Source organism: Neoarius graeffei, chromosome 13 (genome assembly GCF_027579695.1).
Source record: "Neoarius graeffei isolate fNeoGra1 chromosome 13, fNeoGra1.pri, whole genome shotgun sequence".
Classification (NCBI taxonomy): Eukaryota; Metazoa; Chordata; class Actinopteri; order Siluriformes; family Ariidae; genus Neoarius; species Neoarius graeffei.
The window spans coordinates 28,738,133-28,754,332 of NC_083581.1; the positions used below are offsets into that span (position 1 = coordinate 28,738,133).

At 41.7% G+C, this 16,200-nt stretch overlaps 1 protein-coding gene across 1 annotated transcript in view; it reads right to left on the reverse strand.

Moving 5' to 3' along the window:
* The window catches only part of LOC132895889 (sushi, von Willebrand factor type A, EGF and pentraxin domain-containing protein 1-like), a 220,294-nt gene that overhangs the window by 83,897 nt on the left and 120,197 nt on the right, over positions 1–16,200 (reverse strand). The window contains exons 19-26 of the mRNA XM_060936640.1: positions 14,268–14,315; positions 13,134–13,301; positions 5,340–5,439; positions 5,159–5,232; positions 4,897–5,076; positions 4,285–4,467; positions 189–288; positions 8–81 (exon numbers count right to left, since the gene is read on the reverse strand). Of these exons, the coding sequence (XP_060792623.1) occupies positions 8–81; positions 189–288; positions 4,285–4,467; positions 4,897–5,076; positions 5,159–5,232; positions 5,340–5,439; positions 13,134–13,301; positions 14,268–14,315 (927 nt within the window). The remainder of the gene's footprint in view (positions 1–7; positions 82–188; positions 289–4,284; positions 4,468–4,896; positions 5,077–5,158; positions 5,233–5,339; positions 5,440–13,133; positions 13,302–14,267; positions 14,316–16,200) is intronic.

Here is a 16,200-nt window from a genome sequence, read left to right on the forward strand (position 1 = left end):
TCATTACCTTCACACACTGCAGGTCTCCCATCCCATCCGTCATCTCGACAATTTCTAGTTTCAGGTCCAACAACCACATATCTACAAACAGGGATGGATTGCACCATTTACATAATAATGTTTTGTGTATCCATGTTTATAAATCTGAACAAAGACTATATAATGGAAAAGGACACAGCTTTACTAACCCTTTGTTACACTGTGCAGTGGCTGTTGCACCAAACAGAATTCCATCTGGAGTTAAATACTTTCCATTTTGCAAGTCAACCAGACTTCCACAGGATTTTTCTAAAAGTATAACAATGTGTTAATATTAATGCTTTGCACCATTAACAAGACAAAAATAAACTTTAAAAACCCACCAACACTATAGATACATGAATATTCTGTGTAAAAAATAAATACATAAATAAAAAATAAATTAAAATTAAAAGCCGCTAGCGGCCCTGACTGGCCCTCGCACGTGTGGTTCTGCAACCCAGGACATTCCGCCACCCAACAAAACAGTCACGTCATATATTCATCAAATGCTCAAAGGTGATGTGCATGTTGCAAATGCCATGACTGCTTGACGGATGAGAGATAGACAGACAAAGACTGTATGTGTGTGTGTGTTTCTGTGGTGTGAAAATGTACATTTATATATGTACAAAACTATACATGTGTCTTCTCTTTATCTCTATCTCACGCTGTATTCTTAAGTCATCTTAGCTTTCCTGTGTCTGCAGTGTGTGTGTGTGTGTGTGTGTGTGTGTGTGTGTCTGTACATGTAGAGTTTTCATATGTCTGCAACAAAATGCACAATTGTGTGTGTGTGTGTGTGTGTGTGTGTTGGTCAGAGGGAGGGAGGGAGGGAGGGGGAGAGAGAGAGAGAGAGAGAGAGAGAGAGAAAAGCCAAGCACGACACAAAAATAATAATAATAATTAAAGCCGCTAGCGGCCTTGACGGGCCCTCACACGTGTGGTTCTGCAACCCAGGACATTCCACCACCCAACAAAACAGTCACATGTCATATATTCATCAAATGTTCAAAGGTGATGTGCATGTTGCATATGCCATGACTGCTTGACGGATGAGAGATAGACAGACAAAGACTGTGTGTGTGTGTTTCTGTGGTGTGAAAATGTACATTTATATATGTACAAAACTATACGTGTCTCCTCCTTATCTCTATCTCACGCTGTAATCTTAAGTCATCTTAGCTTTCCTGTGTCTGCAGTGTGTGTGTGTGTGTGTGTGTGTACACACAGAGTTTTCATATGTCTGCAACAAAATGCATAATGATGGCAGGTCACTATTATATAGATTTAGGCACTGCCTAAAAGTGGAGCTCCCATCTGTTTCTGGGTTGTAGAATTTTCTTATATCATAGCCAGTCTCTTTTGTTTTATTTCTTTACTGGCTAGCACTGGCCACTAGGCGGTGTGTATGACTGGTAATTACTAACACTGGCCATTAGGCGGTGTGTATGAGTGGTAATTACTAACACTGGCCACTAGGCGGTGTGTATGAGTGGTATTTACTAACACTGGCCACTAGGCGGTGTGTATGACTGGTAATTACATACTAACACTGGCCACTAGGCAGTGTGTATGACTGATAATACACGTACACGGACAAGCCACAAAAAATCGACTCGATGGGTTTACCATTTTTTCTTAGGTATGGTGCTCCACTGGAGCTCTGCTATTATTGTGTGTGCGTGTGTCTGTTTGTCAGACGGAGAGAGAGAGAGAGAGAGAGAGAGAGTGTGTGTGAAAGAGAGTGTGCTCATAGATGTTGCGTGTGCATGTGAGTGCATACTTGTGAGTGTATGTGTGTATGCATAAATATGCATATGACTGTGTGTGTATGAGTGTGCACAGAATTGTATATGTTATATCATCAGACTCATGATATTCAATATTTTGTAAAGTTTCAGATCAATCCCTCAATGAATTGAACATTTTTCCCCATTTCCTGCTTGGCCAGATGGTGGCGCTGTGCTAGGCATCTGAATTACACATGTGACTATCATCACAATCATAATCAGTGTTGCCAGATTGGGTGGGTGCCCGCCCAATTGGGCGTCTTTTGACTGCCTCGGACGGGCAGAAAAAGCCTTGGGCGGGCAAATAAAATTTGGGCTGCTTTCAACAAGTTTGGGTGGGGGGTTTTGTTCTCACGCCAGGCATACATTTTATTCAATAAATAAATCAAATAAATTGTGTTCCTATCCATATACACACAATCACACACAGCAGGCGACCGATATGGCCACCATATGGAGGCAGCCTACGTGAGATAAAAATGATACATTTTAGAATGTTTCTATAGTTACAGCTATGACCCGCCACGCCTACTTAGATCAAAAGGTGCAGGCTTTCGGACAGACATTTGACCTCACAGTGACCTTGACCTTAGACCTTTTGATCTCAAAAGATAATCAGTTTATCTTTGTCCCCAAATGCACAAATGGTGAAAGTTTGGTGAAATTCCTTTCATTTGCCTTGGAGATATTGTGTTCACAAGGTTTTCGGACAGACATTTGACCTCACAGTGACCTTGACCTTAGACCTTTTCATCTCAAAATCTAATCAGTTCATGTTTGTCCCAAAGTGCACAAATGGTGAAAGTTTGGTGAAATTCCTTTCACATTAGCCTTTGAGATATCGCGTTCACAAGGTTTCGGGATGGACGCACGGACGGACGGACGCACGGACAACCCAAAAGCATAATACCTCCTGCACCTTACGGTGGCGGAGGCATAAAAATCCCAGTGGCTAGACGTGCTAAGCTAATAGAGACATACCCCAAGAGACTTGCAGCTGTTATTGCAGCAAAAGGTGGCTCTATAAAGTATTGACTTTGAGTTGAAAACCTATGCACAGTCCAGATTTCTGTTTTTTCATCTTAATTACTGTTTGTCATACAATAAAACAACAATTTTTCACCTTTAAAGTGGTAGGCATGTTGTGTAAATCAAATGGTACTAACCCCCAAAATATCCATTTTAATTCCATTTTGTAATGCGACAAAACAGGACAAACACCAAGGGGGATAAATACCGCTACGTTCACACTGCAAGGCTTAATGCTCAATTCCGATTTTTTTTGTGAAATCCGATTTTTTTGTGAGGTTGTTCACATTAACAAATATATGCGACTTGTATGTGATCCTCAGTATGAACGAAAAGCGACCTAAAAGTGTTCCGCATGCACACTGCAGGATACGACGACGTCACACGCAGTGAGCATGGCCAGTGTTTACGGAAGTAAAACCGCCCGGTTGCGGTATGACTCATCCAATCTAGCTTGAATAGCTGCATCCCCCCAAATGGAAATCAGCTCCCTAACCTCTGCGTCCTTCCATTGAGAAGATTCAGAACCTTCACAGCCCGAAGCGTCCCTCGCATTGATGTCATGCGCACGGGCGCAGATACGTTTTTTGAACTGGGGGGGGGACAAAAAACTGGGGGGGACAAAGCTGCCAGCAAACCAACCCCAACCCCGATATGCCTGTCAAACTTGTTGTTAGTAACCATAGCAACCAAGCTCGAGCTCGCAACCTGTGCAGTCTGCGCAGCTCAACCAACCGAATATCAGTCTTTGTTTTGTTTTATGTGAGTTGTTGCAACTATGTATACACTGCTGTGCACCTCAATAAACCGAATGGTAATTAGTCTTTTGATTTTTCCGTGAGGTTTGCCTTATGCAAAGAAAGACAGCATAGACGTTTTTTCCTCCCTATAAGTAGGGGGGACCGAACGAGGTGAATTTAAATATGACTCGTCCCCCCCTCTATCTGCGCCCGTGATTATGCGCCATGTTGTTGTAACTTTTTTGAGAGACCCGCCGCCTACTTCAGCGCAGAATAGTGACGTTTGTGGCTTGTTGATGACGTGTAAGTCGGATGAATGCGACCTGGCGGTTCAGACTGAAGTCGCATATGAAAAGAGCGGATAGGAATCGGAATTAGCACCACATATCCAAACGGCCTGGGTCGGATTTGAAAAAATCGGATCTGTGTCGTTCATATTGTCAATAAAAGATCGGATACAGGTCACATATGGGCGAAAAGATCGGATTTGAGTCACTTCAGCCTGCAGTGTGAACGTAGCCTACTTTTGCAAGACACTTGTATCGTTCTTTGGGCTCATTTTACACATTAATGTTCTTTAGAACAGGATAGTTAATAATTGGGGTCCTTATAAATTTGTCTTCACAAAAGAATAGCAACTGCAATTATTTTTTTTTAAAACTGTGTGATTCATAGTAATGTCAAACAAAAACATAGTTCCATACCAATGCACACTGGAGGAGGAGGATTCCATCCGTTTACGTCACAGGTCAGGTAGTCGCTCCCTTCCATTTTGTAGCCTTCATTACACTTGTACCACACAAACTGTTTATATGTGTAGGGTGGTGCTCTGCCTTCAATTCTAACTGCATTATTTATTTTAGGTGCATCACACTTTAGGTGCATTACTATAAAGAGAGTGCAGAGAAATATAAAAGACTGATTTGCCTGATTGTGAAACTTAAAACAGGAAAACTGTGTTTATAACTCCAAAATATGTAATAAAAATGAAAAAAATTAAACAATAAAAAGTGTAAATTTATAGGAAAATACAAATATTTTAATAATCTTATTTAAAATTCATAAACATAAAAAGAATAAAAACACTTATTAGTATGTGAACAATATGGCAAACATCACCTATAATTTTAGTGATCAAAACATTTTGATAACCGGTATTACCAAATGAAATAATAAATACGGTCACAAACACATAATCTGTTATGATATCAGTGCTTTTTAAGCATTACTTCCAACAACATCCAAAAAAATATGGAACATAAATATCACTTGGGCCCTAATGTTCATATATTTCCAGGTAATTCTCCATAACTCACCCAAACACTGAGGAGGAGAAGGATAAAATGTTCCATTCTCAGAACAAGTTACTGTTGATTCTCCAACAAGAGTGTAATCTTCACTACAAGAGTACTCGACTGCTTCACCATAACTATAAGAGTCCTCCATGGGCTCAAACTGTCCATTCTGTATACTGGGAGGTGGTTGACATTTAACCACTGCAAAGAAAAGAACATGCCAAGTTGCTTCAAACAAATTTTCTACTACAAATTAAGACAAAAATAGCATAAAATTCATTACCTTCACACACTGCAGGTCTCCCATCCCATCCGTCATCTCGACAATTTCTAGTTTCAGGTCCAACAACCACATATCTACAAACAGGGATGGATTGCACCATTTACATAATAAGGTTTTGTGTATCCATGTTAATAAATCTGAACAAAGACTATATAATGGAAAAGGACACAGCTTTACTAACCCTTTGTTACACTGTGCAGTGGCTGTTGCACCAAACAGAATTCCACCTGGAGTTAAATACTTTCCATTTTGCAAGTCAACCAGACTTCCACAGGATTTTTCTAAAAGTATAACAATGTGTTAATATTAATGCTTTGCACCATTAACAAGACAAAAATAAACTTTAAAAACCCACCAACACTATAGATACATGAATATTCTGTGTAAAAAATAAATACATAAATAAAAAATAAATTAAAATTAAAAGCCGCTAGCGGCCCTGACGGGCCCTCGCACGTGTGGTTCTGCAACCCAGGACATTCCGCCACCCAACAAAACAGTCACGTCATATATTCATCAAATGCTCAAAGGTGATGTGCATGTTGCAAATGCCATGACTGCTTGACGGATGAGAGATAGACAGACAAAGACTGTATGTGTGTGTGTTTCTGTGGTGTGAAAATGTACATTTATATATGTACAAAACTATACGTGTCTTCTCTTTATCTCTATCTCACGCTGTATTCTTAAGTCATCTTAGCTTTCCTGTGTCTGCAGTGTGTGTGTGTGTGTGTGTGTCTGTACATGTAGAGCTTTCATATGTCTGCAACAAAATGCACAAGTGTGTGTGTGTGTGTGTGTGTGTGTGTGTGTGTGTGTGTGTGTGTTGGTCAGAGGGAGGGGGAGAGAGAGAGAGAGAGAGAGAGAGAGAGAGAGAGAAAAGCCAAGCACGACACAAAAATAATAATAATAATAATTAAAGCCGCTAGCGGCCTTGACGGGCCCTCACACGTGTGGTTCTGCAACCCAGGACATTCCACCACCCAACAAAACAGTCACATGTCATATATTCATCAAATGTTCAAAGGTGATGTGCATGTTGCATATGCCATGACTGCTTGACGGATGAGAGATAGACAGACAAAGACTGTGTGTGTGTGTTTCTGTGGTGTGAAAATGTACATTTATATATGTACAAAACTATACGTGTCTCCTCCTTATCTCTATCTCACGCTGTAATCTTAAGTCATCTTAGCTTTCCTGTGTCTGCAGTGTGTGTGTGTGTGTGTGTGTGTGTGTACACACAGAGTTTTCATATGTCTGCAACAAAATGCATAATGATGGCAGGTCACTATTATATAGATTTAGGCACTGCCTAAAAGTGGAGCTCCCATCTGTTTCTGGGTTGTAGAATTTTCTTATATCATAGCCAGTCTCTTTTGTTTTATTTCTTTACTGGCTAGCACTGGCCACTAGGCGGTGTGTATGACTGGTAATTACTAACACTGGCCATTAGGCGGTGTGTATGAGTGGTAATTACTAACACTGGCCACTAGGCGGTGTGTATGAGAGGTATTTACTAACACTGGCCACTAGGCGGTGTGTATGACTGGTAATTACATACTAACACTGGCCACTAGGCAGTGTGTATGACTGATAGTACACGTACACGGACAAACCACAAAAAATCGACTCGATGGGTTTACCATTTTTTCTTAGGTATGGTGCTCCACTGGAGCTCTGCTATTATTGTGTGTGCGTGTGTCTGTTTGTCAGACAGAGAGAGAGAGAGAGAGAGTGTGTGTGAAAGAGAGTGTGCTCATAGATGTTGCGTGTGCATGTGAGTGCATACTTGAGAGTGTATGTGTGTATGCATAAATATGCATATGACTGTGTGTGTATGAGTGTGCACAGAATTGTATATGTTATATCATCAGACTCATGATATTCAATATTTTGTAAAGTTTCAGATCAATCCCTCAATGAATTGAACATTTTTCCCCATTTCCTGCTTGGCCAGATGGTGGCGCTGTGCTAGGCATCTGAATTACACATGTGACTATCATCACAATCATAATCAGTGTTGCCAGATTGGGTGGGTGCCCGCCCAATTGGGCGTCTTTTGACTGCCTCGGACGGGCAGAAAAAGCCTTGGGCGGGCAAATAAAATTTGGGCTGCTTTCAACAAGTTTGGGTGGGGGGTTTTGTTCTCACGCCAGGCATACATTTTATTCAATAAACAAATCAAATAAATTGTGTTCCTATCCATATACACACAATCACACACAGCAGGCGACCGATATGGCCACCATATGGAGGCAGCCTACGTGAGATAAAAATGATACATTTTAGAATGTTTCTATAGTTACAGCTATGACCCGCCACGCCTACTTAGATCAAAAGGTGCAGGCTATCTGCTGGTACCTTATATAGTGAAAGCTACATCAGGGGGCAGAGCCTTTTCTTACAAAGCCCCACAGTTATGGAACAGCCTTCCAAGTAATGTTCGGGAATCAGACACAGTCTCAGCATTTAAGTCTAGGCTGAAAACATATCTGCTTAGTCAAGCCTTTTGTTAATGGTGTTTATGAGGTAAAGGTGTAGATCTAGAGGGTCCTCAGACATAGAGTGTTTTGGTAAACTGGGATGTATGGATGCTGTCAGTCCCCACTCGCTTGCTCACTCGAGTTTGTTGACGGTGTAGTGGCTGGCTGCTTTATGTCCCGGGGCTCCCTCATGCCTGTGTTACCTTCTGGCTCTCTCCTTTTAGTTATGCTGTCATAGTTAGTTGCCGGAGTCCCTGCTTGTACTCAGTGCAATATGTATACTGCTCCTACTTATTCAGGTGACATTGGGCATACCTAACAACCTGTGTTTTCTTTCCCTCCCCTCCCCCACCCCAAATCTGTCCCTCTGAGTTACATGGAGTCAACAGGAAATCTTTTGGTGGAGAGGGTGGAGACCTCGACTGGCTATCGTAGCCTGCAGGGAATCGGCCGTCAGACTTTCTGTCGCATGTCCCAGACCCGGTGAAATGTAACTGAATTGTTTTGGCCAGCCCTAAGGGTCCCATCTGCATCTCATCATTGCTGAGGAGTGTGCTCCCATCACCCAATCAAGCATCCAGCCAGAGCAGGTCATGATATATTTTTTACCATATTAACATGCCATTGTTGTGTGTTATGCCTGATGTAAAGACTCTCGTCTCTGCGAGCCTACCACACAGATTTAATACTTGTCATTTTTAGGGCATACCTAACAACGTGTTTTCTTTCTCTCTCTTTTCCCCCCCAATCTGTCCCTCTGAGTTACATGTTGGTCCTGGGATTGAGATGCTGGCCTCTTCTGCCCCTCGGACCTGCTTGATCCATCCTGGTGCCCTGTGTCTGGTCGGAGTTTTATCGCACCGCTCCTGTGAAGGACGGCCCCATGAGGACAGTTGAGGGTTATACCTGGAGGATGCTCTGGACTTTTACAGTAATGCTTTTATGGCTGAGGACTACAGTTGTCTTGCTAACTTTAGGACTACAGTTATCATGAACAGTTTTGCACTCAAGTTTCCATCAATGAAGAGTTATAACATCAACGAAACTGTCCTCATGTTAAAACTGTTAATATTATAGTCAGGCTGTCTGTTGTTGCCCAAATGAGGATGGGTTCCCTTTTGAGTCTGGTTCCTCTCGAGGTTTCTTCCTCATGTCGTCTGAGGGAGTTTTTCCTTGCCACTGTCGCCACAGGCTTGCTCATTGGGGATAGATTAGGGATAAATTAGCTCATGTTTTAAGTCGTTCAAATTCTGTAAAGCTGCTTTGCGACAATGTTTATTGTTAAAAGCGCTATACAAATAAACTTGACTTGACTTGACTTGACTAAGCGCAGCTACGCAACCATTTTTAAACTAGCCAGCATGTCATCCAAGTGGGGAAAATATAAAAAACATTATCGAAAGGAGTGGGAATCTGATGAGGCTTTGAAAGCATGGATTGCACCTGTCCTGCAAGATCCGTCCAAGGCACGGTGCAAGTACTGCAAAAGCGAGATCCGAGCTCAACTAAGCGACCATAAAGACCACGCAGAGACTAAAAGACACAAAGCTAACTGTCTCCCGAACGTGAACACTAGCATTAAGTCCTTTGCTAGGCCAACAACAAGTTCTGATGGCGATATCAACAATGACCAGAAAAGAAGAGAAATTAGACTCGCAACATACGTGGCATCCCACACATCAATCAATGCCGTGGATGATCTATCGGATATCCTAGAAGAGGAATTTGGGAAATTCAGAATGCACCGCACCAAGTGCACAGCCATGATAAAATCAGTGCTGGCCCCTCACTTTAGAAGTGAGTTAAAGAGCGACATAGGTGAGTCCCCATTCTCCCTCTACTTGGATGAAACCACCGATATATCGGTCAACAAACTGTTGTGCATATGCATTAAGTACCGCTCCATTAAACATGGCAAATTCATCAGCTCTTATCTGGGGTTGGTTGAGTTGAGTAGCGCAAATGCCAGGGCCATCACAGACGCAATACTTACCTTCCTGAAAGAGTATGGCCTGAACATTAAAAACATGGTGGGAATTGCCACAGATGGAGCGAGTGTTATGGTAGGGAAACACCACTCGGTGTTCACTCTGCTGAAAGAATTGCTGCCCAATCTAAAATTGATCAGATGCATGTGTCATTCGTTGGATATAGTGGTGAAGAAGGCCATGGATCAACTACCAAGCAATGTTGACTTCATGATAAGGGAGACCTTCAACTGGTTCAGTCACTCAGCCAAGCATCAATCTGAGTACAAAATTCTGTTTGAAACGCTTAATGATGGACTGAGCCCACTGAAATTACTGTCACCATGCACTACTCGTTGGTTAGGTGTAGCTGACTCTATCAACAGAATTTTGCAACAGCGGGATGCACTGAAGCTGCACTTTAGTGTCGCTGCTGGTGCTGAACACTGCTACACAGCAAGGCTGCTGAGCGAAATGTACAGTGATCAAGCAAACATGCTTTACATGCACTTCCTTCGGCCAATCTTGGGGGAAATAAAAACAGTGAATAAGATCTTTCAACTGGAGACGGGGGACTCACTGGGTGTCTTTCGGGATCTTGAGAGACTGTACTTGTCCACTCTGAAGAGAGTTGCAAAGCCCAGTGTGTTCAGAGTGAACCACGACTGCCACCTCAGAGAACTCGATTTAACATCAACCAGCATATACCTCTCACCTCAAGACGCTGACCTGGGCACCACATTTCAGGAAGAGCTCAGCACGAGCGCACTGCCCCCTGAAATGAAAGAAACCATCTCCGCGTGGTGCTTTGCATTCATCAAAGAACTTTTCGTGCAATACCAAATGCGCTTAACTGACTCACTGGATATGCTGCGGCAAATGGTGCTGCTCTCCTCTAAGTCAGTTATGTCCACCATGGACAGACCAAGGGTGAGGGAGTTACCGATGGAGTTTTTCACGTGCGCCGTTGACACCTTGGAGCGCCAGTGGAGAAATGTCGTATCAGCTGGTTTTTCAGGCGACCAGGCCATTGACACGTTTTGGATGGAGATCGAAGCGTTCAAAGACGCAGGGGGGAATGCATGTTTTCAAGATCTTGCACTGGGTGCCATCCAACTGCTGTCTTTGCCCATATCCAATGCGCACGTCGAGAGAGCGTTTTCCCAAGTTGTGCTCTTGAAAGACAATACAAGAAATCGTATGGGACTCTCTCTCCTGTCCAGTCTCATGGAGGTCCGCTCTGGCCTGTCCAGGAATGGATGGACGTCCGCTACCTTCAGACCTCCCCAGCAGCTGTTGGAGAGGTTTAATTCTTCGATGTACGAGTAACAGCTGATGATGATGGTAATGTGCTGCTCTGAATATGTAGCCTGTGTTTATGCGTAAAGAAAACGGTAGGCCTAATGCGCTGTTTTTGTTCTGAATTATAGCCTGTGTTTATGCGTAAAGAAAACTTATGGCCAGTTACAATATCTGATTCATTCATTAATGCCATAATGCCTTTTAATTAATTAATGTAAAAAGCCATATACTATAGGCTACGTTACATGTGCTTATATGGCTAGGTTTTTTTTCTGTCCTGATTGTTGTGAGATTGTGGTTTCAACACTCAAACCTGGGAATGAGTGGGCTTGTGTCGTGAGTGTATGTTTTTCACATGTTCTCTGTCACTGTTACTGTCATTTATCTGTGATAAAATACCATTTTACATTTGGGCTAATACATTTAATACTGTAAATGCTTTTAAAAGCACGTTTATTCAAATATTAAATGTTTTCGTGTGAAAAAACGTTGTTGGGCGGTTTTTTGCTTAAGTGGGCGGGTTTTAGAACGTGACTGGGTGGAAATCTCATCTCATCTCATTATCTCTAGCCGCTTTATCCTGTTTTACAGGGTCGCAGGCAATCTGGAGCCTATCCCAGCTGACTACAGGTGAAAGGCGGGGTACACCCTGGACAAGTCACCAGGTCATCACAGGGCTGACACATAGACACAGACAACCATTCACACTCACATTCACACCTATGGTCAATTTAGAGTCACCAGTTAACCTAACCTGCATGTCTTTGGACTGTGGGGGAAACCGGAGCACCCGGAGGAAACCCACGCGGACACGGGGAGAACATGCAAACTCCACACAGAAAGGCCCTCGCCGGCCATGGGGCTCGAACCCAGGACCTTCTTGCTGTGAGGCGACAGCGCTAACCACTACACCACCGTGCCGCCCTGGGTGGAAATCGCTCAACCAAATCTGGCAACACTGATCATAATGCACAATATTTTGTAAAGTGTCAGATCAATCAGTTAGGGCATTGCCAATTTCTGGCACATTTCCTGCTTGGCCAGGTGGTGGCGCTATAACAGGCAGGCCATTGGGCATCAGGTTATCATAAAAATCATAATATCTATTGAAGTAAGAAGTGTCCGACCATACAGTCAATGCACTGTGGTTTTCTGACACGTTTCCTGTTTATGTGGCAAGATATTAAAATCATAAGGCCATTTCAACATATTACAAGATATCAAAAATCCCTTCGCAATTTAATATCAGCAACATCTTGGCATCACATATAACAAATTTCACATGAATCTCATGAACCGTCTAGGAGGAGCATGTTAAAATTCATCATGTGTCAAAACACACATATTCAAAACCCTATTCTTTCCTTGGCCAGTTGGTGGTGCTATACCAGACAGGCCCATAACGGCTAAAGAGTATCAGAATCAGAATCATATTACAAGATATCAAGTTCAACATATCTTGGCATATTATATGTTATAATATTTCAACATCTCATCTCATTATCTCTAGCCGCTTTATCCTGTTCTACAGGGTCGCAGGCAAGCTGGAGCCTATCCCAGCTGACTACGGGCGAAAGGCGGGATACACCCTGGAGAAGTCGCCAGGTCATCACAGGGCTATATTTCAATATATTACAACATATCAAAAATCCCTTAGCAATTCAACTTCAGCAATATCTTGGCATCATGTTTGCCAAGTTTGACATGAATTTGATGAACCGTCTAGGAGGAGTACGTTAAAAATGACCATGTGTAATTTCACTCCAAATGGCCTTATGACATCATCATTCCAAAGTTTTACCCATTCATTTCAATGGGAAATGGAAAAAGGGGTGCTATGAAGTCCCTGGGCCATGCCCGGGGCCAAAAGTCTGTGGCTGAGTAGCGGTGACAATGACTGATGTGTGTATCAAATTTCATGAGTTTTCATGCATGGGAAATGCCTCAAATCAGGCCAAACACGGCATAATAATAATAATAATAATAATAATAATAATCCTTCGAAAAACAATAGGGTCTCGCACCGAACGGTGCTTGGGCCCTAATAATAATAATAATAATAATCCTTCGAAAAACAATAGAGTATCGCACCGAACGGTGCTTGGGCCCTAATAATAATAATAATAATAATAATCCTTCAAAAAACAATAGGGTCTTCGCACCAAACGGTGCTCGGGCCCTAAAAAGCCAGAATGAGAAAATGTCAATAAGGAGAATTACTTTCGCACTGAAGGCTTAGTCCAGTCCGCTGTTTTCCATTGCAGATGATTGAGTTGAAATTACTTGACGACAGAGGCCGATACCCAGCGGAACATCTGAATGTTATAGTGGATCCCGATTCATGAGTGAGAACCCAGTTTCCCCCAATAAAAGGTCTCTCATATTGTGCTGAGAAGATAACAGATAAATGAACATAATAATAGTACAATATTAGTACAGTTTAAACAAATCAGGATTAACATGCAGTGAGTAATTCCATAGTGCAATGGTGTATGACAATATCTAGAAATATAGTATTTAAAAACCATATTCAAAAATGTAATAATGTTTTAATATTTATGCTTTGCATACTTAAAAAGACAAATATAAACTTAAAAAATCACTAGAGATACATGAATATTCTGTAAAACAGCAATGCAGTCATTTTTAATATGTTATGGTTTCTATAGTAACAACTCCATCACATTAAGAAACGTTGGTATTGCACAAAGAAAAATGTATAATCATTAATATGGTGAAGCTTTCTCTAAGGTGATATTTATTGAAATTTATGAAAGGAAATACAGGAAAGTCTTCAGGACAGAAGACACTGTTCTTTCTGGTTTCTTGATATTATGACAATGTACATTTTTCATCTTATTAAATTAAAGAGGGCTTTGCGTTGGGCACCATCACACCAAACTGTTCACTATTTCAGCAGCATGCACTAAAATACTACAGCAGCATTCCCCATCTTGTTTTAATTGTTAAGTATTATTTGCCTGTTTTACTATTTTATTTTTGACTACCATTTTTTTCATGACTTTTTTTTACTTACGCTATAAATAATTTTGCATTTTAAAATGTATGAAAGGTTATAATAATAATAATAATAATAATAATAATAATAATAATAATAATAATAGCTAGAAGTGCACTTGGAGAGTGCAGACCTCCGGTAAGGAAAATAGACGGCTCTTCTATGATAGGCAAATCTGCAACTGCAGCCACTATTATTATTATTATTATTATTATTATTGTTGTTTTTGTGCCATGACAATTGCTAAGTATAGGGTTCCTTCTAAATTCAAAACATTGATTAATCTTACTTAAACCATATCCATATATTACTATATCCATAAGATTTTTGGTTACCTTTATTTATAAATCCATGTTCAATTTGGGGTCCATCACAGGTCACCTCTGGAAAAAGAGAAGAGTGACAGAAACACTGAATGACGTTTATTCCAAACCATATCACAGTGTGGGAAATAAGGAATTTTAAGCAGACTGTCACAGGACAGACAAGTCTGAAATGTTGTCTGTCCGTCCGAATGACAGGCCAAAGGCCTGGAACAATGCAGCCGGGGGAAGCTGAAGGGCTTTAGATACCCGGAGATGGCTTCTCAGCTATATCCAGCCACATTTTCATGATCTTCAAAGGCCAAATTACACTAGACATTAGTTGGTAATTACACTACAAATTGAATATAATTTACAAGAAAATGTCAGAAGATTAAAGAAAAACAGTTATACCCAAGAAAACAGTAGTACACAGTAAACAGTAGTAAACAGTCAGTTCCATGTCAAGAAAAAAGTATGCGGGGCAAGGATGTTCCAGTTGGTTACAACTTAAGGCCAATTTATGCTGACAACCCAGTCCTCACAGATAGCGTCGCAGACAGTGTCTGCGTAGCCCCCCCACCTTCGCAGACGCTCTGCGCGCACCTCCCAAAAATTGTGACCACCGCAGAAGCCTCGCAGACAGCGCCGCAGACAAGAGGGCTCTGATTGGTCCACTCTACATCCGCTGTACATGCACTTCCGCTTCCCTACTTTCCCGGTTTGGTTTGTTTTCATGACCGGCATTTTTAAAAACACGAGCGAAGATGGAGCAGCACGAAGAGCGGTTGATTGAGGAAGTGAGGAAGTACATACACCTATACGACTCCAGTTCTAGTCATTATAAAAAAAAAAAAAGCTCTAGTCATTATAAGTAACCGGAGGATAAACACTCCACTAACCACACCCACCAACTACTCCTAGCGACTTCGCGCCCCCTTGCGTTGTGCCGGTGAATAACATCGCGCACGCCTATTATCCCCGCTCAACAATAAATTACAACTGTCTGCGAAAAGCTATCTGCGAAAGCCTTGTCGCAAGAGCATGCAGAGGCCTTTACTGGTACTCATATATAGGTATGATAATAACACTCATGAAACATTATGTCAACAATGACAATTTTTTAATACTAAGTTTATAATAAATCTATAAAAAATTTAGTAATTAACAATACACCTATTCTTACATAATAGAGTTAAAATTTTGAGTACGAGATTCCAAGTAACTTTGTAACAAAATGACTTTTAAAATGACTCAAAACTAGACATGGTTATATCATTTGGCATTCAGACTAAAATCTGCTGGACTAGAACTTAGAAAATAGAAGAAAACAATGCGAAAGAGCAACCAATCGAAATCGAAAGAGTGAAAGTGATTATCCTTCCATTACCATATGAACAGTCTTTTATGAATGCGTAAGTGGGCACTCAGCGCTCTGACTCAGGTGTGACTGAGGCCAAGTTTACATTAGACCGTATCTGTCTCGTTTTCTTCGCGGATGCACTGTCCGTTTACATTAAAACGCCTGGAAATGCTGGGAAACGGGAATCCGCCAGGGTCCACGTATTCAATCCAGATCGTGTCTGGTCCGGTGCTGTGTAAACATTGAGAATACGCAGATACGCTGTGCTGAGCTCTAGCTGGCGTCGTCATTGGACAACGTCACTGTGACATCCACCTTCCTGATTCGCTGGCATTGGTCATGTGACGCGACTGCTGAAAAACGGCGCAGACTTCCGCCTTATATCACCTTTCATTAAAGAGTATAAAAGTATGAAAATACTGCAAATACTGATGCAAATACTGCCCATTGTGTAGTTATGATTGTCTTTAGGCTTGCCATCCTTCCACTTGCAAGTGGTAAGTGACGCGCATGCCCGACATGCACTGAGATCACACACACAGCGGCTCAGTCCCAAATCACTGCTCGTATGCCAGGCCCGGCGCCAGGAACAGTTTACTAAGG